General features: G+C 43.3%; 1 protein-coding gene across 3 annotated transcripts; it reads right to left on the bottom strand.

The window, feature by feature from the left end:
- Positions 1–1,753: 1,753 nt before the first annotated feature.
- LOC111952055 (palmitoyltransferase ZDHHC16A) lies at positions 1,754–23,522 on the bottom strand. Of its 3 annotated transcripts, XM_070434861.1 has the most exons (11): positions 23,122–23,522; positions 11,170–11,422; positions 10,747–10,941; positions 5,255–5,343; positions 5,040–5,068; positions 4,681–4,823; positions 4,416–4,499; positions 4,103–4,182; positions 3,798–3,921; positions 3,620–3,690; positions 1,754–3,461 (listed from the first exon to the last, which is right to left on the bottom strand). In XM_070434861.1, the coding sequence occupies exons 2-11, from the start codon at positions 11,413–11,415 to the stop codon at positions 3,359–3,361; spliced, it is 1,164 nt and encodes a 387-aa protein (XP_070290962.1). In that variant the 5' UTR covers positions 11,416–11,422; positions 23,122–23,522; the 3' UTR covers positions 1,754–3,358. The 3 variants fall into 3 exon arrangements, with proteins under 3 accessions (XP_070290962.1, XP_023826270.1, XP_023826271.1); XM_023970502.2 differs by lacking the exon at positions 4,416–4,499 and having other exon boundaries at positions 23,122–23,521; XM_023970503.2 differs by lacking the exons at positions 4,416–4,499; positions 4,681–4,823 and having other exon boundaries at positions 4,103–4,148.
- Positions 23,523–25,856: the final 2,334 nt, after the last annotated feature.

Below are 25,856 nucleotides of genomic sequence, written 5' to 3'. Positions count from 1 at the left end.
CAAAATCGATCGTGCATGCTATATGGACCTTTTTAGGATYTGAAAAATAATTTTATCTAACAAAACGACACTTCATGTTATCTCTGGGACCCTTTGGATGATAAATCAGAGCAAGATTTCAGAATGTAAGTACACATTTAACCTTCAGAGGTGAATTTATCAAACCTACCGCAGTGAAAAAAAAGTGTTTTGATGTTAGGAGCTCTCCTCAAACAATAGCATGGCATTTTTTCGCAGTAATAGCTACTGTAAATTGGACAGTGTAGTTATATTAACAAGAATTTCAGCTTTCAGCCAATATAAGACTTATATGTACCYACATTTGTTTTTTCTCTAAAATCTCATATCGTGACACAAGGCGCTGCATGATTTACCTACTGTCCCCCTATCCTAAGAAGGTATCCCTTTAAGGAGACGCACAGCATCAGAGCAGGCAGGCGTCCAGACCTAGGGCTCCTCTTTCTTTAGCATGTGGCGCAGTGGAGCGGTTGTGGATGAGTACTGTGGTATGAAAACAGAGATAGTATGCCATCATACCCAGTAAGGATACAACCTGGGCAGCAGAGTTTGGCTCTGGGATCCGGTGGATTGCGTCAGTGTTGGAGCGGGGAATTGCCCTCYGCCAAGAGGCGAAATCCCACAAAGTCTATGGCAGGGGCAGAAAGAAAAAAAAACGTGGTGTTTTGCCAGTGCAGTGAACATGCTGTTGAGGCACTCATCATGGACCCTGGTGGTGGGCCCGTGAACAACGCTGTCAGAGGTACATGGCCTCCTCTGGGATCCCCGCAAAGACCGACATYATCTTTTGAAAGCAGCTGTGGGCGGAGCTTAATCCAACCGCCATGTGCTTGTAGCGGAAGACCCCTAAGTGGGTGAAGAACGATGTAAGGTTGCAACCAATATATGTATCCCTCACGGAGGTACAGCTTGGTGAACACAGTGGCGCCATAGAACAGGGAAGAGTTATTCTGCAGTGGGCAGAGGGTATTTGTCTTGGATAATGGCCTTGTTTGCTGCTCTAAGGTCCACACAGGCATGCAGGCCCCCCCCGATAATTTTTTTTACACCAGGTTTGAGATCGAGGGAGATGCATCGATAGGCACGATGATGTCTTCCTTTAGCTGGCACCGGAGCTCTGGGGTGGAGCGTCTCTGTGTATTGTGTCTGAGCAAAGCGGTTCGTGTCAGTGAGAGCGAGTGAGTGGTTGGAGAGAGGAGGCTAGCTTTGCAGCACATTCTGACACAGAATCCACTTGAAAAGCCAGCTGGAGTGCTTTTGTTAGTCGAACCTGATGATTTGCCACTGGCAGTCTTTCACGTACTTTGTTGTTTTAATGCTCAATGAGTTGCTCACGTACCATTTCGTCCTGCAGTGCACCAAATTTACACGAGCTAGCTATGCCCAGTAGATTTGCCTCATACTGGTGTGCACACTCACCAGGCAGCAATGTCGGGAACAGAAACCGACAGAGGAGGGCACTTTGGCGGGGGGTAGAGAAGTGTAGCTGAGTGTCCCGAACACACACTGTCCCTCTGCGCCTAGGCAGTGTAGCAGCAGTGCTTTTAGCCTAGCATCACTCACGTCCTGTAAGCCCAMCTTGTTAAAATGTATGTTTCAGAAGTTTGAATCCAAAGAGACCATGGAGCCGGGGGCTCACCTGGCAGAGCAAAAATAGGAGAGGGTGGTGGTAGGGGAAATTCAGCCATCCTTGTCGCCACATGTTAAGTGTGAAGGATAGACGCGAACACAGMTGTCAGAGTCTACTACTTTTTTATATCATATCGTCAACTGAACAATACAGAACATGGGGGTGGTAACATAACATAACTCCAGGGTCAACAAATGTAACATTGCATGTAACTGTCCTACTGTACAGACATACGGTGCTTTTGGGGGTAGAAGACCGAGTGCATCGAGCATAACACGTTAACCCCGTTTCTCATTGGTAGATGTTTAAACAAGTTCAAATGTTTTGTTAAGCTTGCATTCAAATGCCCCTCCCTTGATTCCATTCTCCCGGTAGCAAGGGGAGTTATGGCTGATTTATGACATCGTTAACCATTACCGTCAACCCCTTTTCAGTGATTTTTCTCAATGTCAAGATGGGATAACYTGTTTTATGATTTTGAATGTGCTCTTTATGACAATGTTAAAAATAGATTCAAGCCGAGATCCACATTTGTTATTGTTTTAAGGAAATGTAACATCGCAAACAGACATCGCTCATCAAGTACCTCCTTTGTACTTGATGAGTTAAGGTCACTAATTAGTAAGGAACTCCCCACACCTGGTTGTCTAGGGCTTAATTGAAAGGAAAAACACAAAAGCCTGCAGACACTTGGCCCTCCATGGAATGAGTTTGACATGCCTAATGTACACCAGAGTCCTATTGTGGACGTGTCATAATACCCATAAAACCTAGCGTTTTTCCACCATTCATTTTTCCCCATAGGAGATTTAAGAAACACCTAAAATAACGGCTGTGTTTTGTGTAGTTACCCTGGCGTGACATTTTGATAACCATGTAACTCTCTGACAAGGTGACTTAAATCAAAATAGTAATTAGCGTCAAAGTAGACATCATGAAAGACTACAAATCCCTGCAAGTCATCTCTAGCTAACACCTTTGCTAACAGGTATTCTGTCAATTGAAAACTTGCAGACAGTTGACAGAATTGTCCATCTAAAGAAATGGTGCCAATGTATTCATTACATTTAGCTGACATTAGATAGTTAATCCCGAGATTCTTACCTTTTCCTTGATTCGGAAGTCTCATCCTGATCATCATGGCATTTGTAGTTCTTTATGATAGTCACAGTGGCGTTTAATTTTTTTGGGGGGGGGTAAATACATTGATAAGTCACCTTGTCCTAGAAAGATTTACACAAAACACAGCCCATAATTTAAGTGTTTTTAAAAAACCCTATGGGAAAAGTGAATGGTGGAAAAAATAATTGGAATAATTCCCCTGTTTGACCTCTAGGTCTTATGGGTAATATGACGACTCATACTGTGGTACTCTGTAGCACAGTCTGAAAACATTATGAAACAGTTCATCCCCACATCATTACAAGTTCTGGAGTGTGGTTGGCCTTTATTACACAAGCCCAGACCACTGTGCCAGGACCAGGGTTGAAACATTTTGTAGGGTTGTTTCACTTAGGAGCAGCAAACATTCCCCATCTCTTCCCTGCTGTCCTCCCAGTATTCACTCTCCTGCTCGTCTACAAAACCTGGTCATGTGACATCGGTATATGTAGGGAGCAGGGACCCCTGGGAGATGTAGTTCTGTGTGGACAGAGTCTGTGGGGTCAGGGGTCAGACAGCCATCAGGTGTTTCCTCATTTTGTATTTGGCTCAGACGGGCATCATGTCTTTTCTGAATGGATAGATGTCCCAGGTGAGGCCGTTCCCAATGGGGACATGTCCAGAGGGCATGATGACTCGCGTCAGCCAATGACTGGAGAGAGAAGAGAGGCAGACGTTACCACAACTAAATACAATACTTAGTAATAGTGTTTTATTTCTGACCACAACAGTCACATAATGTGCGTGTTAAATATCCGTGCAGATCAATAGATTGTCACACAGCCCGGAGAGGAGAAGCATCTAACTAACCTTTTCTTCTCCACACCTAAGAAGACTTTCCAGTTGTTCAGTCCGCCATAGTTAAAGGAGTTCTTGTACACCTGGGAGGAAATAGGAGAACAGTTTGAATAGCTTGTGTCCGCCAACTGTAAGACAAGGCGTGTGTGTGTGTGTGTGTGTGTGTGTACGCGCGCTAGCGTGCATGAACCTTGCCACGTCTCCGCATCCGTTTGGTCTCCTTGCTGTTGAGGTGTCTCTCTATGCTGGTCTCTCCTCGGGATATCAGCACTGCGTGCCAGATAGTCAGCCCCCCAAGAACTACAGCCACCACGCTAAAATGACCAGTCGCAGGTTTAATTTGAACTGTTTTATTGCCAAACAGCCAATGACAACACACAGTACTGTGGGGCTGAGCTTCTAACGCCATTGGGAAACAATGTGCTTTTAACATCACTGTGTAAAACTCACTAAAATACAGTAATAATAACAGTCATCTCGTGACGTACATCTCACCTGGTTAACACCCACATGTAAATGATACTCTTGTGGAACATCTCGTCTCTGAACGTTAAGGGGGGAGTCTGGTTGGTGCTCTGATTGACGACAGACAGAGGTCATACAAACACCTAAAATAGGAAAAACTTATCCTAGTCGGGACCCAGGGTTGTGCTTAAGTCACCTGTTTTAGGAGTATCAAATACCGTATGAAAAACATCACCCTTTAAAAGTCATCTATTGAACCACCACCACCACYAAAGAACAAGAAAGTAACCAGGAGAGGCCAATGAAGTGAGAGGGGCAGTGTGTGTGTGTGTGTGTGTACTACCTGCACAGGCGGTAAGATGCCTAAGAGTTGCCCCTTCCCCATCACCGGGACACCTGATTTATCAAAGTCCATGTGTTTGAAGCGCTCTCGGGACAACGCAAAACCACACCCCCAGACCACCAAGAGTTAGACAAACAGAAGAAACACTTCAAGAGTTCAAATTGAACACAGAGACGGTTAAAGTAGACCGTGACCCTCTCAACAATAGAAGCCCAGCAGACCAAGACCAGCAGACCCAGGTCTCCCTCAAAGGGTTTGTGTGTACCTCTATAGCACTATGAGCCCTATAAGCATCTAGGAAGAGGTTCCGGCCACTGATGCTGCAGTAGATACAGCCCAGGGTCAAGGAGACACAGAAGCAGAAGAAGTAACGCTGGTTAAAATGGCCGACACAGTTATTCAGCCACGCTGGGGGGAACCAGAGTTAAGGAGGAAACGATAAACACTAACACCCGTCCTCAAAATACTGTGCAATAATCTTCATTTTTGTGCCTCGCAGACTTGCTTATGAAAGATGCAGCTATGGTAGACAATCTAGATGGTGTCAACCATCCCTGATAACGTGACATTACCAGTACACTACCAATCAATCTCTACTCTCCCAACTTCATTTAAAAAGGATACGACAATGATGGTCCATTTTCAAAATGCACCTGTGAAGTAGAAGCTGTCGTGTTAAAAGTTAGACATCTACAACGCTACTATACTGAACCAGGGTAATGAGTTGTCATCGACTAGATAGAATTAGTATTCCCGTCAGATATTTACTTCCCCTAATGGTTATGATAGGGACATCTGATCCTAGATCTATAGTTAGGGGTAACCAAAGTTTGCCTTACGTGTTGCAGATGACACAGTGGTGAGTTCTGGCTGGTTTGGGGATGATACACTTCTTACACATGGACACAAATGGAAGGGAATTTTTCATCTGGAATAAACACAACACAGAGATCTCTATTACGCCTGTGTGTGTGTGTGTGTGTGTGTGTGTGTGTGTGTGTGTGTGTGTGTGTGTGTGTGTGTGTGTGTGTGTGTGTGTGTGTGTCGGCGGTAAACTGCAGGGTGAATGTGACGCATCTAGTGCAGTAGTGCCTACATACTCTCTCTTACAGCTTGCTGCCTCCAGCTAGCCCTTGTGGTGAATTGGGGAGCAACTTCATGCACAAGTCCCCCCTTGTCAGTACAAAGCCTCTCCATGACCAAGACTGCTGTCGGACCTCCTAGTGGCAGCACACGTTAACTGGTTGTCTTGAAACTCGAGGCTAACCGGCAGGGGATCTCTGAGCAGCAGTGGGTCCCAGAAAGGAGTCTGTACAGGCCCACCGCTGTGTGGACACGCCCTGGCAGCCATCAACCACTGCCCCACTGCCTTGTGGGTTAGTCTGGTACGACAAAGTCCAGGGGAGCACACCCTGAGAGAAAAGCAGCCTGCTGGTGGCGCACGGTAGACGGTCACCGACAGACTGGGGACCAGGCAGCCTCCTGCAGTGGAAGATGCTGGTTGTCCTGAGTTTCCCCCCTTGTCACTGGAATACACCTTCCCACAGGGAAGTAGTGCAGTTGGAGATTGCGTACCCTCAGCGATACTTTAAATAACCTCCTTTGCACAGGTATCCACTTCTGACCTTGAAGGCATCAACCGGAAACTGGACAAAAGCCTGGCTGCGTTGGGGTGACGGGGGACAGGAGTGAATGCACTGGGAGACCTTAAATCAGACCCCTGCACGCCAGTGGAATAGGGCTATTACGGACGCCAGCAGTGGGGACTTCAGTGGCAGCTGCTCTCGACAGGACATGTGACTGAGCTGCCCTATTTAGGAGCCACACTGCTCACACCAGCAGGGGAGAGGCCTAGAAAATGTGGCCTAAAAAGTGCCCACTCGCTTCTTCCTGGATAGGCAATCGCACCTATCGGCAGTTCCACTCAGCGGTCAAAAATATAATTCCCCTGAAACTGGCATCATGGAACATCAGAACCCTTTTGGACTATGACAACAATAGACCACTGGTTTCTGCAGAACTACGGCACTGCAACATTGACATTATTGCCCTGAGTGATAACAGGTTCCTGGATGAAGGGTCCCTGAAAGAGGGAGAAGGTTACACCTTCTTCTGGAAAGGTTACCCTCTGGATGGACAACATCCGCACGGTGTGGGACTGGCAATTAAGACCAGCCTCTTACTCCGTCTCACCAAAAACACTTGTCGGCATATGTGAAAGACTCACYTCTCTCCGTATCCTCCTAGCCAAGATGCGCTATGCCACTCTTCTCAGTGCATACAACAACGTTACCATCTGAAAATGAGGCAAATAACGCTTCTACCAGTCACCAGACGAGGCCCTTTACCGCATCCCCAGGAATGACYAGCTTTTTTGCTGGGTGACTTCAACGCTAGGGTAGGACAGAACAGGATTTGGAGCGGAGTGCTGGGTACGCATTAGAGGTCGACCGATTAATCGGAATGGCCGATTATTTAGGGCCGATTTCAAGTAACAATCGGAAATCGCTATTTATTTAACTAGGCAAGTCAGTTAAGAACACATTCTTAACTGAGCCACACGGGAATGGTCCCGTGTGGCTCAGTTGGTAGAGCATGGCGCTTGCAACGCCAGGGTTGTGGGTTCATTCCCCACGGGGGGACCAGGATGAATATGTATGAACTTTCCAATTTGTAAGTCGCTCTGGATAAGAGCGTCTGCTAAATGACTTAAATGAAATGAAATGAATTCTTATTTTCAATGACGGCCTAGGAACGGTGGGTTAACTGCCTTGTTCAGGGGCAGAACGGCAGATTTTTACCTTGTCAGCTCGGGGATTCAATCTTGCAACCTTACGGTTAACTAGTCCAACGCTCTAACCACCTGCCTTACATTGCACTCCACGAGGAGCCTGCCTGTTACGCGAATGCAGTAAGAAGCCAAGGTAAGTTGCTAGCTAGCATTAAACTTATCTTATAAAAAACAATCAATCAATCATAATCACTAGTTAACTACACATGGTTGATGATATTACTAGTTTATCTAGCGTGTCCTGCATTGCATATAAATCGGTGCGGTGCGCATTTGCGAAAAAGGACTGTCGTTGCTCCAACGTGTACCTAACCATAAACATCAATGCCTTTCTTAAAATCAAAACACAAGTATATCTTTTTAAACCTGCATATTTAGTTAATATTGCCTGCTAACATGAATTTATTTTACCTAGGTAAATTGTGTCACTTCTCTTGCAACAGAGTCAGGGTATATGCAGCAGTTTGGGCCGCCTGGCTCGTTGCGAACTGTGTGAAGACTATTTCTTCCTAACAAAGACAGCCAACTTCGCCAAACGGGGGATGATTTAACAAAAGCGCATTTGCGAAAAAAGCACAATCGTTGCACGACTGTACCTAACCATAAAGATCAATGCCTTTCTTAAAATCAATACACAGACGTATATATTTTTAACCTGCATATTTATCTAAAAGAAATCCAGGTTAGCAGGCAATATTAACCAGGTGAAATTGTGTCACTTCATTGCACGCAGAGTCAAGGTATATGCAACAGTTTGGGCCGCCTGGCTCGTTGCGAACTAATTTGCCAGAAGTTTACGTAATTATGACATAACATTGAAGGTTGTGCAATGTAACAGGAATATTTAGACTTATGGATGCCACCCGTTAGATAAAATACGGAACGGTTCCGTATTTCACTGAAAGAATAAAGGTTTTGTTTTCAAAATGATCGTTTTCGGATTCGACCATATTAATGACCAAAGGCTCGTATTTCTGTGTTTTATTATGTTATAATTAAATCTATGATTTGATATTTGATAGAGCAGTCTGACTGAGCGATGGTAGGGAGCAGGCTCATAAGCATTCATTCAAACAGCACTTTCGTGCGTTTTGCCAGCAGCTCTTCGCAATGCTTCAAGCATTGAGCTGTTTATGACTTCAAGCCTATCAACTCCCGGAGATTAGGCTGGTGTAACCGATGTGAAATGGCTAGCTAGTTAGCGGGGTGCGCGCTAATAGCGTTTCAAACGTCACTCGCTCTGAGACTTGGAGTAGTTGTTCCCCTTGCTCTGCATGGGTAACGATGCTTCGAGGGTGGCTGTTGTCTATGTTTTCCTGGTTCGAGCCCAGGTAGGGGCGAGGAGAGGGACGGAAGCTACACTGTTACACTGGTAATACTAAAGTACCTATAAAAACATCCAATAGTCAAAGGTATATGAAATACAAATGGTATAAAGAGAAATAGTCCTATAATTCCTATAATAACTACAACCTAAAACATCTTACCTGGGAATATTGAAGCCTCATGTTAAAAGGAACCACCAGCTTTCATATATTCTCATGTTCTGAGCAAGGAACTTGGAACTTTTTTTTTACATGGCACACTTTTACTTTCTTCTCCAACACTTTGTTTTTGCATTATTTAAACCAATTTGAACATGTTTCATTATTTATTTGAGGTTAAATTGTTTTTATTTATGTATTATATTAAGTTAAAATAAGTGTTCATTCAGTATTGTTGTAATTGTCATTATTACAAATAAATAAATAAATAAATAAATAAATTGTCCGATTAATCGGTATCATCTTTTTTTGGTCCTCCAATAATCGGTATCGTTGTTGAAAAATCAGGTCAGGTCAATGAGAACGGCATGAGACTACTGACCATGTGCCGAGCATGATCTCATCATCACTAACATCTTGTTCCAGCAGAAAAACAATAGAAATCTTGGATGCCACACGCTTCAAAACACTGGCACCTGATCAACTATGTCATAGTAAGACGGTTTGATATCAATGACGTCCTGCTGATACATGTCATGAGGGGTGCAGACAGATCACTGTATGATACTGGCTAAACTCCAGGTGAGAATACAGTGGCAATATCTGCGGCAACAGCCGGGGGATATCCCTTCTGGCTGTTGCCGGCAAGCTCCTGGCCAAGGATACGCTGCCAGAATCCCAATGCATCTTCCGAAAGAAAAGGAGCACGGTTGACATGATATTCACGGCACGGCAACTCCAGCAGAAGTGCCATGAACATCAGGACCGTTTCATGGCCTTTGTCACCCTCTAAGGCCTTCGACACGGAGCCGGGAACTACTATGGGGCATACTAAAATGAGTTAACATCCTTTCCCAGTTCCATAAGAGGGCAGGAGTCAGTGCCCTTGGTAGTACGCATTGGTGTGAGGCAAGGGTGCATGCTGGCACCTGTACATCTTRCTCATATGTGTCACCCAGCTTCTCCACAAGGAGCTTGAGGACAGCAGCGGGGTTGCGGTGGACCTCAGGCTGGTGAAAACCTATTCAACATCAGGAGGCTCCAAGCAACCACCAAGGTTGACGGAGCGGGTTCTTGAGCTGCAGTATGTTGATGACTGTACATGTGGCCCACACTCCGGAAGACCTTCAGTCCATCCTTGTAAAACGGCTGTGAAGGTCAATAGCAGGATGGGACTGTCAACAAGACAGAGGTGGTCTGTCAATGGAGATCCAGCCCTCCATGGCCTTCTTCACCATTGAACACAAATCGCTGGCAATATCCCCGTCATTCAAATACCTGGGCAGCATCCTCTCGGAGGACTACAGCATCGACCCAGGAATTCAAAAAAGGATCAAGCAAGCCTTCACGAAACTCAGATGCAGTGTCTTCCAAAACTGGGATCTCCACCTGCACACCAAAGTCACCGTCTATCAAGCCGTCTGCATTACCACAGTTCTTTACAGCTGTGAAGCCTGGGTCACCTACAGTCACCACAACAAGCAGCTCGAGCAATTCCACATAGGATGCCTACAGTGCATACTGGGAATCAACTGGGGCAACCGTTTGCCCCACACAGAAATACTTCCTAAGACCAACTGCAAGAGTAGGGACGCCACGGTCACCCAACACCAACTGCGCTGTCTCGGGCATGTCATTAGAATGTCTCATGAGCGCTTGCCATGGAAGATCTTGAATGGCCAGCTACTTCTTGGCTGCCGGTCTGAAGCGCTACCAGCTGAAAACGTCACTGAAGAAGTGCAACATCAAACCCACAGACCTGGAGGACCCTGCTGCAGACCGTTCCATCTGGCAGTAGCTGACAGAGCGGTGTACAGAGGCAGGAGGAGAGGAGCACAAAGAGACAGTAAAAACAGCTCAGGAGACATACCACCATGACTGCCGCCCTCCGCCCAACACAGACTGCACATGCCCCACCTGCAATTAAGTTTGTGGATCTCGGATTGGACTCTACAGCCACCAAAGAATTCATTGTTAATTCAGAAGTGGAAGTCATCATCGGATACGATGGACTACCGCAAGGCAAGTGTGTGTGTGTGTGTGTGTGTGTGTGTACCTTAGGGGGGTATCCTGGGGCAGTATTGGTAGCTTTATAATAGTGGAAGACAATCATGACGAGGTTCCAGTGTCCGTAAGTCATGTGCCAGGCTATCCAGGATGGAGAGTACGTGTCGAAGATCACGGGCAGCATAACCACATAGACTACCAGCAGGATAGAAGTGGTCAGTATCACTAACAGACATACAAACACCTGGAGAAATAGAGAGGGGGTAAATGAGTGAGAAATTGTTTCATGAGCATGAACATCTGTGCAACTCTCACACACACACACACACACACACACACACACACACACACACACACACACACACCTACCTCTTATACACATCTAGATGTGTATAAGAGACAGCACACACACACACACACACACACACACACACACACACACACACACACACACACACACACACACACTTACCGCCCCGAACCTGCGGGTGAATAGGTCCACCATCCAGAGGATGGGTTCCATCAGAGATTCCATGACGACTTCAGAGTTGGTGAGGGTGTTGTAATAGAGGGAGTCGACCATCAGTCTGAGGTAGGCCCATATCTGCCTCACACACAGCGGTAGTCTGCGGTTGTTGCCATTGCTGCAGTGCCACTGTCTGGCGCACACACACAACCACAGCCAGCGCTGCAGCAGGAAGGTGGAGCACAGCCGCATTTTTCTCCTGAAACACACACAGATGAATGTTTACCAGGGATTATTCTAACATTTTTCACGATGCTTAAATAAATAAAACACCTGTGTCAACTTAAGACATCCTCCAGTGATTTTGGAACATTTACTGTGGCAAAGTGATATCCCATGTATAAATACAGTAAATAATACACACTTGTTGGATTCAAACTTCTAACTTGAAATATCTTACACTATTAGAACAGTGGATGGAAATCTACTGAGTGAGAAAGGGGAGTGCAGAAAGTTTACATTCTGTTAAAACATGTTATTGTTAAATCTCATGTATACTATGAAGAGAAGGGCAATGGTCTGGTTTCAGTCACAGACAGCCGTGAGTTAGGCAGGAGTGAGGAATTGGGGTCAAGGTCAGGTCAGATGAAGTGAGAACAAAGAGTCACCACTAAAGTCCTGCCTAGCAACAGAGATGTATTGGCTGTCCAAATGTGCGAGGAGACTCAGCCTAGAAAGAGGGTATAAATATATGTGCTTGTGTAAACATGTCTTTGTCTTATACAGCTGTTTGATCCAGTGGTTAAATAAACTTGGTTTGAGCTTTGACTAGTTGTCCGTTAGGTTCTGACAGAGTGAAAAACTAACAGTTGGTGTTGTCGCCAGGATTCCCCACAATGTATAGTCGAACTTGAGAGTCTGAATAAGTGGAACAGGAGCCGGCATATAAAAACAAGGAAGGCAAAATGTTCCTACACCTGGGGAAACTAGAGTCGTAGGCTGAATACAATACTGGATACAGATCTGAAAAGCCTGAGTTTATTCATTTGGCCCACTGTAAATACTAACGATAGACCTAGGGGTTGGGGCACCTGGGGGTGGGGGGGTTAGCCACCAGAAGGTTAGACTAGGCACTGCGGGCACAGCGTGTTCAGGAGGAATTAGCCCCCCTTAGGTTAGATTAGGGGTTGGAGTCTGTAGTCTCTATGGTATATGGAGATGTTGGAACATCCATGTACTAGTACGATAGGTTCTAGAGAAGTAGTCCATGTAGAGGCACAAAAACAGGAAGTGCGTTCGGTGGAGAAGAGCAGATATCAGACAATATCTGCGCTTAAAGATTAAACGTTGTCAGTGAGTGGGAATGTGGATGGCGATAGAACGTTGCCTATAAGTTCTGGAGGAAAGCTACATTCATGGTTAGAAAAGCAAAAAGATATTTGAATGCTGTTTGAACAGGATTCATGTGTATTAGCAGTAGCAATTGGGAGAGAGCTTGTTTTATGCCTTATTGGGGCAGGGACCTGTGACAGATTGTAGAAATAGGAAGACAGTGAATCATTTGTGTAATATTTACAGCGGTAATATTTGAAGCGTGACACCGGTATAAGACATTAGGTCTCCCGTATTGGTTCTAATACAAGGTATCAGGTGCCGTGACCAATTTAAAAAAGGCACAAATGCTCACTTCCCCAGAGAGTATCACTAACTTGGAAAATTATTAAAATTGGCATATATTAGAGCCGTGAGTGAGGAAATCTGAATAATAACTATTGAAATGGCGACCGACGGCCACGATTCTCCCTTTAAAGTGGGGCTAGAGAGAGAAAAGTTTAATAAAGCCATAGAGGCGCTGAAAGAGGCGCACAAGCAATCTACAATTCGGCTCAAATATYAAAACATTTTAGCAAACTGGTTTAAATTGGTCAGCATTTCCCCGCGGACYGAAAATTCCAATCAAATAAAGAACTCAGAGATGCTGTTGTGGTCTGCCAACATYACATCAATGAGACATTTTGTTCCTGTACCCAAGAATGCAAAGGTAACTGAACTAAATTACTATCGCCCTGTAGCACTCACTTCTGTCATCATGAAGTGCTTTGAGAGACTAGTCAAGAAATCATATCACCTCCACCTTACCTGTCAKCCTAGACCCACTTCAATTTGCTTACCGCCCCAATAGGTCCACAGAAGATGCAATCTCCATCACACGCACACTGCCCTATCCCATCTGGACAAGAGGAATACCTATGTAAGAACGCTGCTCAATTAGCYAAATTCTGCAGTTTTATAAAAAGGTATCCAGTAGGAATGCACAATTTGTCGGTAAACGTATCGGCCCGATGTCTAGTTTAACGCCCATGTGCAAAACCGATGTCAAAGCTGACGTGCATAACGTAGGTACATGATGTAATGACGCCACTACGTGCAACACAGCATTCCTAACCTAGCCCACAATGTCTGCTGTGTGGATCGAGCAGTCATTTGAAAGAGTAAGAAAATGTCAGCGAGACAATGCAAAGGCGAAATCCATTAACGCCAAGATAATGGAATTCATTGCCCTTGACAATCAACCGTTCTCTGTCGTGGGTGATGTGGGCTTTCGCGACTGGTCGAGCACCGGTACACACTACCAAGTGCGCTATTTTTCAGATGTTGCCCTACACAGTAATAGTGTCACTGCTATTAGCTTCACTACTTACTATGGAACGCAGTTGGGTCTTTGCGTGTGAAAAAAGATACGTCAAATTATTATTTGACGCYTTAAATAAGCTTTTAAATTTGACACATCAAATAACACAGTTCTATTAAAGAATGTTGTGTGTTCTGAATTTGCACGTGCAAGCCAAGCGCCACTATCAGTAGCACTGTCAAAGCTGTTAAAAAAAAGTCTGCAAACAAGCAAACACCGGCCACGAACAATGTGTTTACAATACCGCGATGGTAATAAAGCATTATTTGTTCCACCACAACTTCTGGGGTAGCTAGCACCAATACAACCAGCCTGAAAACAATGACCAGTAGAAACTGCAGTAATTTTAATTATTCTTAGCAATCCTTGTGCGTAAGTATTAGCTAGGTAGCCACTTGTTGTTCGCCTATTGAATATTAACTTCAGTTCATGAAAATAAATATCTAGTCAGCTACTTAACCCTGTTGCCCAAAGCTAATGTTATAAGCAGCCAGCTAGTTTCATCTGGCTAGTGAAGCTCGACTGGACCGGGTTAGGTGTTGTGAAGCTAGCCACAATAAGGATTAGGCACAAAAGTGGAATTTGCGGGTTTGCCTTCAAAATAAAATTACCTATTTGAAAGTGATGCAGAAGGTTACATTTGGTGGAATCATGCCATATTTAAACAAGGTTGGAATGTGAAGCAATGAAATGGGGTATCAGTCTACTCGGTGACACCCACAGAACACAACTGTGAAGAGTTTACGCAAATATTAGCATTGTAGCTCTTATTGCGGGACTGTGAAATCACCTCCCCAGTCAGCTTATTGTGTGTATTGACATTCATATTGCGCTGTACAGCTTTACGTAAGGATTGGGGATCAATTAAATGGGTTATCAGTCTACTCAATAGCCAAGATATTTTTTCTCCCCCAACATCCTCCTCAGAGTTAGACTCCAAAACATCCACGCAGTATAGTTTTTTCCCTCGGGAATAGTGTTACATACACAGGTTGACAATAAATGTGGCTCAATTCCCAGTTGTTGCAGAGTCCCGCAATAAGGGCTACGACGCTAATGRTCTCTGGGTGTCACGGACTAGACTGATACCTATGGATTGTGGATCAACGACKTGGGGTAAGGCTGTACAGTGAAATAAGTATGCCCCCAATGCAATTCTAAAGTATAATACATCCAGTGTGATTTCAGATGTCAAATTAACAAAATTGTCTTTTGTTGATTTTATTTAACATTCCAAACTAGTTTAGCATYATCTATTCAATTATGGCATACTTCTACTATGTGTATTAATTTGCATCACTGTCAATTACAGTTTTATTTTGAAGGCTAACCGCAAAGTCCCCTATTGTGGCTAATCCTTATTGTGGCTAGCTTCACATAGATGGGTCCGACCACCATTAATCAAATAAGAACTGTCTTATAAATTAGGGTTATTTTAGATGACAACAACTAGCTATATAGTTAACTAGCTAACTAAAGCTACTGAAACAGATTGTCGTTTTGTTTTTGGGGAAGAACATTGTTTGCATCTATGAGCTAGCTGGCTTTTTTTTATGACCAGRACTGTATGTGCACGAGACAACTTTATCAGCATCATAGCATACGTATCGATGAATCGTTGTGACGTATGAAATACGAATGTAATAACTACAAAAAWGTATGAACGCGTTAACTTATTATGTGCCGTGCAGTCATATTCAGGTCCTGATTGGTCAACAAGCATATTWGTTATTAGTGTTATATAACAAAGTGTTATTTGACGAGTATCTTTTTTGACATGCAATGACCCAAATGGTGTTCCATAGAAATCCTGGTTGAGAATGAAATGACTGAACAACAAAACAGCACAACAAGTAAGTCCTTCCTGTTTGGCCCTGTCCGGGGGTATCATCGGATGGGGCCACAGTGTCTCCTGACSCCTCCTGTCTCAGCCTCCAGTATTTATGCTGCAGTAGTTTGTGTCGGGGGGCTAGGGTCAGTTGGTTATATCTGGAGTACTTCTCCTGTCTTATCCAGTGTCCTGTGTGAATTTAAGTATGCTCTCTCTAATTCTCTCCTTCTCTCTTTCTTTCTCTCTCTCGGAGGACCTGAGCCCTAGGACCCTTATCCGCCCGAACCTGCGGGTGAATAGTCCACCATCCAGAGGATGGGTTCCATAGAGATTCCATGACAACTTCAGAGTTGTGTGAGGGTGTTGTAATAGAGGGAGTCGACCATCAGTCTGAGGTAGGCCCATATCTGCCTCACACACAGCGGTAGTCTGCGGTTGTTGCCATTGCTGCAGTGCCACTGTCTGGCGCACACAACAACCACAGCCAGCGCTGCAGCAGGAAGGTGGAGCACAGCCGCCATTTTTCTCCTGAAACACACACAGATGAATGTTTACCAGGGATTATTCTACCATTTTTCACGATGCTTAATAAATAAAACACCTGTGTCAACTTAAGACATCCTCCAGTGATTTTGGAACATTTACTGTGGCAAAGTGATATCCCATGTAAAATACAGTAAATAATACCACTTGTTGGATTCAAACTTCTAACTTGAAATATCTTACACTATTAGAACAGTGGATGGAAATCTACTGAGTGAGAAAGGGGAGTGCAGAAAGTTTACATTCTGTTTAAAACATGTTATTGTTAAATCTCATGTATACTATGAAGAGAAGGGCAATGGTCTGGTTTCAGTCACAGACAGCCGTGAGTTAGGGAGGAGTGAGGAATTGGGGTCAAGGTCAGGTCAGATGAAGTGAAACAAAGAGTCACCACTAAAGTCCTGCCTAGCAACAGAGATGTATTGGCTGTCCAAATGTGCGAGGAGACTCAGCCTAGAAAGGGTATAAATATAATGTGCTTGTGTAAACATGTCTTTGTCTTATACAGCTGTTTGATCCAGTGGTTAAATAAACTTGGTTGAGCTTTGACTAGTTGTCCGTTAGGTTCTGACAGAGTGAAAAACTAACAGTTGTGTTGTTTCGCCAGGATTCCCACAATGTATAGTCGAACTTGAGAGTCTGAATAAGTGGAACAGGAGCCGCATATAAAAACAAGGAAGGCAAAATGTTCCTACACCTGGGGAAACTAGAGGTCGTAGGCTGAATACAATACTGGATACAGATCTGAAAGCCTGAGTTTATTCATTTGGCCCACTGTAAATACTAACGATAGACCTAGGGTTGGGGCACCTGGGGGTGGGGGTTAGCCACCAGAAGGTTAGACTAGGACTGCGCGGGCACAGCGTGTTCAGAGGAATTAGCCCCCTTAGGTTAGATTAGGGGTTGGAGTCTGTAGTCTCTATGGTATATGGAGATGTTGGAACATCCATGTACTAGTACGATAGGTTCTAGAGAAGTAGTCCATGTAGAGGCACAAAAACAGGAAGTGCGTTCGGTGGAGAAGAGCAGAATATCAGACAATATCTGGCTTAAAGATTAAACGTTGTCAGTGAGTGGGAATGTGGATGGCGATAGAACGTTGCCTATAAGTTTCTGGAGGAAAGCTACATTCATGGTTAGAAAAGCAAAAAGATATTTGAATGCTGTTTGAACAGGATTCATGTGTTATTAGCAGTAGCAATTGGGAGAGAGCTTGTTTTATGCTTATTGGGGCAGGGACCCTGTGACAGATTGTAGAAATAGGAAGACAGTGAATCATTTGTGTAATATTTACAGCGGTATATATTTGAAGCGTGACACCGGTATAGACATTAGGTCTCCCGTATTGGTTCTAATACAAAGGTATCAGGTGCCGTGACCAATTTAAAAAGGCACAAATGCTCACTTCCCCAGAGAGTATCACTAACTTGGAAAATTTATTAAAATTGGCATATATTAGAGCCGTGAGTGAGGAAATCTGAATAATAACTATTGAAATGGCGACCGACGGCCACGATTCTCCCTTTAAAGTGGGGCTAGAGAGAGAAAAGTTTAATAAAGCCATAGAGGCGCTGAAAGAGGCGCACAAGCAATCTACAATTCGGCTCAAATATAAAAACATTTTAGCAAACTGGTTTAAATTGGTCAGCATTTCCACCGCGGACGGAAAATTCCAATCAAATAAAGAACTCAGAGATGCTGTTGTGGTCTGCCAACATAGACATCAATGAGACATTTTGTTCCTGTACCCAAGATGCAAAGGTAACTGAACTAAATTACTAATCGCCCTGTAGCACTCACTTCTGTCATCATAGAAGTGCTTTGAGAGACTAGTCAAGAAATCATATCACCTCCACCTTACCTGTCAACCCTAGACCCACTTCAATTTGCTTACCGCCCCAATAGGTCACAGAAGATGCAATCTCCATCACACGCACACTGCCCTATCCCATCTGGACAAGAAGGATACCTATGTAAGAACGCTGCTCAATTAGCAAAATTCTGCAGTTTTATAAAAAGGTATCCAGTAGGAATGCACAATTTGCACACACACACACACACACACACACACACACACACACACACACACACACACAGGGTTGTGTGTTTGTTAGTGGTGTTAATACCGTGTTTTATTTATTGTGTAGGGTATTTTTTATTTGGTTGTAAACCAGGTTTGCAGAATGATGGAAATGTGAGACATGTTTTTAAAATGGTTTCTGAAGTACAGAGAAAAAAAAATACTTGAGTGGTGTTGAATGACCTTTGTCCTGACTTTATGGTGATCAACCTCACTAGAAATGACAGAAACATTGGGTGAGAGTCATATGAAGAAGTGTATTGCTATTGTTTTTGTCTGTGTTTCAATACAAATCCCACCAGATTGGGTCTGCTGTATGGTCYGAATTTCTCCCTTAGGGTTAGAGTACTAACTCCCTGACCCTGTAYCTCTCCGATGAGGTCACCAATATGATAGGGGAGTATAAACCAATTTGGAAAAAATGGTTTCAACAGTGTGTTGGGTATGCTCTTTGACATTTTTCTTAGGAATTTTGTATTAAGACATTTGGGAATGTAATCAGAAATGCCTTAAACTGTTGTTTTGGTTTGTCCTCTCTCAAAGTTATGGCGATAGTGAATACAGATGGTATCTAGATGCATGGAAGAAATAAGTCGACCGAGACCAGTGTGAGCTTCACCCCCTCTAACCGGCTGAAGTAATGGCGACAAAGGTGTTCACTACGACCTTGGCATTCACCACTTCTACTGAGACCGGAGTCCAAGCCAGCAACCTGTGTACAAGCAGGAGTGCAGCATGGGTCTTGAGACCGTGCATGTGCCGTYAGCATGGAGAGAGATCTCCACCCTGTCTGATTTTCAGACTTAAGAAATGCTTACTGCCCTGCCCACTTCACTGTTGAGGAAACTGCAGTTCTGAAATACATCAAAAAGCGTGAAGACTTCTGCCTGAAGCCCATACATGTTGGACCCCAGGTATGCTGTAAGAGCATCCTGTCTGGTGCAGAGATCAACAAGGCCTATGGTGTCATCACTACCGTGTCTTGCCACCTTGGCCTGGATGAGGGCAAGGTTCTTGGCAGTCTGGCGAAGTACACTTCCAAGCAAGGACTTTGGGATGGATGCAATATGGCAGTCGTGCCAACATATCTCATCAGCCACCTGGTGGAAGGGACTTTGTGGATCTGAGGCMCTTTCCCCTGTTGCCTCCATCATCCTCCAAATCCCATCAACATCAGCAGCCTCAGAGCGCAACTGGTCCTTGTTTGGAAACACACACACCAAAGCACACAACAGGCTGACCAATACAAGGGTTGAAAAATTGGTGGCCATCAGGACATGAGCCATCCTCATCAAGGTTGGAAAGTGACAGTGAAGATGAGACCTCAGAGTCTGATGTTCAGGTGGACATTGAGGAGGTCCAGGGAGAAGACATGGAAGCCTGAGAGGAAYACAACCAAAGCTTTAGTTTCTAGACTATCGTTTTACAGATGTATGTGGAACACCTTTTTGGGAGATGCGATGGATCATTGGGGATCATTCAATATTCCCTTTCTTTTGTTGTTCAGTGAAATCACCACATGTGAAAAGTCAACTCATTTAATTAAAGTTCAATTCGTAACTAAATTGTTTTTTAAATTATTTCTATTGGAAGGATTTAATCATTTGCAATCACGTCTACTTATGATAAGGTAAAAGGTATATGTTTGTCTCCATATGATAAATATATCCAATGCAAAAAACATCTACATTTAAATGGTATTAATTTGCATATATTTCCTATAATTCCCATATATTCTCGGCAAGTCTAGGTCCAAGACGCTTCTGAACAGCTTCTACCCCCAAGCCATTAGACTCCTGAACATCTAATCAAATAGCTACCCAGACTATTTGCATTGCCCCCCTCTTCTACGCTGCTGCTACTCTGTTATCTATGCATAGTCACATTAATAACTCTACCTACATGTACATATTACCTCAATTACCGTGACATGGTACCCCTGTATATAGCCCCGCTATTGTTATTTKCTACTGCTCTTTTATTCTTATCTCTTACRTTTCCATTTTCTTTYAACTGCATTGTTGGTTAAGGGCTTGTAAGTAAGTATTTCACTGTAAGGTACACCTGTTGTATTCGGCACATGTGACAAATAAAATTGTATTTCTAAAAACARGTTTTCACTTTGTCATTATAAGGTATTGTGTGTAAATGGGTGAGAAATGTACCAATTTTGAATTCAGGCTGTGTTATCTAGTGGAAACCCGGCTGACGTCCGACCGCACCCCCTGCCACACCCACCACCGAAGCCCCTTTTTGATCCAGAAAAAAAAACCTGCGCACACACACAGGCCTGAACAATACACAGAGCTACAAAGACCACATGGTGTAAGCAATGGTTCCYTTTTAAGACCTACTTTTCTGGGCTCCGGCCCAGGTAACGGGATATGGTGGATTTGCGACAGAGAAGTTTTGAGTCTGCCAGCCGTTCATCCTACCCGTAATTCCAGTTTAGGATTAGATTAACCCAACCCCCCACCRACCCAAACAACCACCCCCAAGTGACACCGCTACCATGACATCACATTTAATCTCTGAAATTGGATGGTGGGAAGTACCATTCCGGCCATTTGAAAATAAAATCTGAATTAAAACAGTCCAATTGAAAGGGGACTCAGTAATGTGGAAACAAAGCACTACAGGCCTAGTTGACATTTATAATCTCTTGAGCAATGTTCCCTCTAAACTGCGTGCGTGCGCAGCCGTACAGCTCCCTCAGGAAGAAAATCAGCCCACGCAGAGAAGCACAACATTCCACTTCACACAACTGTGGGAATTCCCAATATAAGCCACTTTCAAAGCAACATATTGAAACAAAACTAAATATGAAAGACTTCGTAGGCAAAACTAACTACACAAGAGATCTGGAGTAGGATTCTGTTGTATTGACAGCAAGACTCAGCCTGTACTCGACAGACCGGTGCAGCATAACCAATCAGAGCTGCAGCATCCCTATATGCAAATAGACTTTTGCCATTCCTTTGACCTGGACTGTGTTTACAGCATGAGTAGATGCGCTTGTTTTGGGATCAAAGCGAGAGAACATTTGTCATATTCTTTGAGTTATTAGTCCAGTTATTGCTAATTTCAGGTAAAGAGCATTTTTTTCTGTCTTAAAAGGAGCATTGTTGTATTTTGAGACAGGCTTGAATAAGCTAAGTAGCCAATAGGCAAAGGGTAGGATAATGTCTGATTCTCTAATGATGGTATGGAAATAATAATTCACTTTATTTTCTTAAGTGGTTTCCTGCGTCAAACACATTTCCAGTCACCACCTTGTCTGAAGGACAAGGGAATAAACAAGTTAATGTGAAGCCCTGCATTTTTTTCAAAAATTCTCACGGAATGTAAGCTTACATTTTACACCACACGTTGGCTGCTACTGTAGGCTGAATGATATGAAATTTTAACATGGAAATAGCCGTTCTGTGATGCATTTTCTRCATTGTTTTTAATGGTAGGCCACTCAGATAGGCCTACATTATGATCAAACACCCACAGTAGCCTAATTGGCCACTGTTTTAACTGTAACTTAAAGCGGGTACAGCCTCAGTATAAACAATAAACCCYCGCCAGAAGTTGCACAGAATTTTCACAACGTTCAAGTTTGCGCTCAGCAGACCTGAAATTTGCTCAAGTCACCCAATCCCAAATCAACCCCCCTACGCACTTGTGGAGATCTGCGATAATTTGATCTAAGCAATATGGTAAAACTTCCACCTAGCCTATTAGAGGGCAAATTGGAACTATTGCCAAATTGCTTACACCTGTGAAATCATTGCAGCTCTCCACAAGTGCATAGGACATTGGGCAGGGCTCGCCAACCCGGTTCCTGGAGAGTTACCGTCCTGTAGGTTCACTCCAACACTAATAATTAACTGGTTGATGAGCTGAATAAGGTTAGTTACAACTGGGGATGGAGCAAAAACCTACAGGATGGTAGCTCTCCAGGAACAGGTTTGGAGAGCCCTGGCGTAGGGTCTAGGCCAGGATTGCCCAATCGCAATTACATTCAGCTGTGGCCCCAAAATTTAGCAAAAAAATATAAAAACAAATCTATACAATTTTCAACTGTTTGTCAAATACTATCTGTTTGGGATTCCTGCGGTGAATTTGCTGTGTACAAATTATAAATAACTATGTTCCTGCACACCGACCATCTGCTCAAGAAAAAAATTATAATAATCGGCCCACAGCTGAATGTAATTGGGGACCCCTGTAGATTTGGGATTGGGCCACAAACTGCTAGGACTACTGCTTTAAATATATAYTTATGACACGTCATTTTATAGCAACTCTACTCTCACTCTTCTGCATTCCAATCAAGGGATATGAGCAGGGCGGAACACAATCGTGAGAGCGACACAGCCCATAATGACAGCTTTGAAAGAATGGAGTTAGCTACATTGTTGGAATCCTTTCCAGACGTTCTGAACGTTCTGTCTAGCACATTGTTGCGCATTTTCACCGCAACTTTCCATGAACATACCTCTGTCACTCACTGTCCATTCTCCCTCATTTGTTATAAACCATCTGCCAGTGCAGTAGCAATTATCAAGCTCTGTCATGATTCAATGATCTATGTTTATGACACGACGGACAAAATGCTGTTTTAAGATAGCCAAACAATATGATTGAATAGGAGTCATATACATTTAAGTTTTTCCTCAACCCTGCCGTCAAAGACCATCAGTTGAAAGGACCACTGGAACTTGACCGGTGTCGTGAGCTACCAGCAGCAAGCTTGAAGAGAGAGTAGCGCTGTATGCTGCTAGTTACCATGCACAAAGTAATACATTCCATTTATATACTCACTTTCTTAAGATTGCATGTCACCCYTGAGAAATGTGTTCTCTGGCCATGATACCAAGGTGAAAAAGGTTTAATTCATCCGGAAGCTAACAATTGAACGGAGACAATGTTCTCTGTCGCGAGTTTAGCCCAAACGCTTCTCCTCTACSGTACAGACTCAGTGCTGAAAAATAGCAATTTTACTTCCGGGAGAGGCTATACGGACCAAAGGTGTGCATATAAATAATTGATATTGACACGGTGCCCTGATTGATGACTTATGTCGCACAGCGACAGTCGAGACGAATAAATTCGGTTGTCAGTCCTCCTGATGAGCCTTCCTGGCTATCCGTCCTGAAAAGTTGCTTCGTCGAAACCCGGAGCTGACAAGGTAAAAATATGTCATTCTGCCCCTGAACAAGGTAGTTAACCCACTGTTCCCCATTTTTTTATTTTTTTAAATAATTTTCGTTGTTTGACATGCGACTAAATCACCAGGAAATCAGCTCAGTTATTTTAATTTAGAAAATCTGTAACCAAGTAATCACASGCATAAATAGAGGCATGTGATTTTATCCCAACGTAATCAAGGTTTAGTGTARATATGTTTGGGATTCTTGCGGTCAATMTGCAGTGTACAAATTATTTATCCTGATGAGCCCTTCCCAGCTAACTAGTTMATGCTTGTGGCTAGACACTTCAGCGAGAATTTGAAATTTGTCTGCCSAAGTTGGGACTTGTGAATGTTTTTATCGGAGTAATTGATTTTTTTACAAACATGTAGCTAGACATTAATGTTGTAGTTTTACATTTTGGGTGACACTGCAATAAATGATTAGCCTAAGAGTAGGACCAGATTCAGTAAATCACTTCAGCCTAAAGTAAATTGAAATGCATTTGCCAAAATGATATAATTACTCCTGTCTTTTCAGAAATAAATTAAATTCTTAAATTCTACACCAGAAAGCATGACTTAGCCAGGATCATTAGCTTCTTTTAAAGCTGTGGATTGTTTCAAATTACAAGCGTGTAGGCCTATACGGTTGTGTGGCGAAGACATTGGTGACTCTCTCCGGAATGTGCTGAGCTGTCTCCCGCCAGTTCTTGTGCAGTCATTGTTTTATTGTGTTAATTGTTTGCCATTTTATTGTTTATTTTGATCAATTCCCCATTACCTGTGACCAGTAGTAAATGTACCGTTAATCGTGTCATTTCGTTACATAAATTTATGTTAATGCATAGATTAATTAGTCCTACAGTCATTTACCGTTCTTATTCTCAGAGTGGAAACTTTTGCAGAGTTCACAACCTGTTACACTTGTGAGAAACAAGCTTTGGTTTATTTCATACCATCATTTACGAATTTTGTCAAATGTTTCATTGCATTTTGGTTGGAGCGCTCCATGTGAGCAATGAGTGTATTTTCTCTGTCATCTTAATGTTAACGGAACGCTTGCGCCTGAGCACCTATAGAAGTAGACTAACTGGTCTGCTGCGTGCAAATTTAGGAAAGTGCCCATTTGGGGATGTTCAATTTCTGCTTGTCTTCTCAGCACCACTAATAAGCTGCGCTTCTCAGTAATTTTTTTCTTCTCCTCACACAGTAAGTCAACGAAGTCCTTTTTATTTTTTTTATGATAATAATTCTACATACTATTTGTAAAATCTTTCCAACACTCTCCCCCTTGATAATAACCAGGCCTTGGTGTGAAAGAGCAAAATGTAATACCATATATCCAGTGGTAACGTGATAAAATACCTGAAACACATTTCCCTTTGTGCAAAATCAGCTGTGTTTGTCCGGAGCTCACTGGTGCAGGAAACCGAGGGCCCGGAATAGTCTAGTTGATACAATGTTGCAAGTTCGCTGGCTGGACCTTCGTATATAAACAGTRATTGGGCCGGAGCCAGTTGATTGATTTGATAGGCTACGATGTTGCACTTCATAGCTCAAGTCAAACAGATAGAAAAGGAGGCAGACAGATGGAGTAGAGCGATGAATGCGTTTATATTTGTCAGCTTTCTGTATTTTTACTTAGTTCACAGTGGAAGTTATCTGCCTACTGCTACATTGGCCAGGGGTCTCCAACAGGTCGACCGCGTAGCTCGTAGCCCACCTATGAGTAGCTCGCCAAACAATTCTGAAAGTACCTGCAATTTCCACGTGTTCCACAGCAAACTGTCATAAACAAATCTCACAAGTAGGCCCTATTAGACACCGCAAACTCCCAGCTAATATCTAATCAACATTGACATTATCCCACCCCTGGTTTGACACTATTGGCTTAAAAATCCAAACCTAACACAATATCTGCCCATTTCCAACAATATTGCCCCTGTCTGTCTGTGGGGCGCACTTTTGTTAATCACTCCACGTGTAGCCAGTTGATGTGATAACCATCTTGTGAGTTTAAAAAAAATACTTTCTCCAAAACCTTCTCAACTAAATGTTAATTGCAAAGTAGGCTTACCTGGCAGAAGTGTATCATGAGTAAGTATATAATTTGTATCTACACTGAACAAAAATATAAACGCAACAATTTCAAAGATTTTACTGACTTACAGTTCWTAAGCAATTCAGTCAATTGAAATTAATTAATTAGGCCCTAATCTATGGATTTCACAAGACTGTGAATATATATGGATCTGTTGGTCACAGATACCTTAAAAAATAGGCCTCATGATCTCGTCACAGTATTTCTGTGCATTCAAATTGCTGTCGATAAAATGCAATTGGTTGTTGTCCGTAGCTAATGCCT

Source organism: Salvelinus sp. IW2-2015, linkage group LG25 (assembly GCF_002910315.2).
Source record: "Salvelinus sp. IW2-2015 linkage group LG25, ASM291031v2, whole genome shotgun sequence".
In the NCBI taxonomy this organism is placed as follows: Eukaryota; Metazoa; Chordata; class Actinopteri; order Salmoniformes; family Salmonidae; genus Salvelinus; species Salvelinus sp. IW2-2015.
The sequence above is the reverse complement of the archived record's forward strand: the minus strand, read 5'-3'. Positions and strand labels throughout refer to the sequence as shown.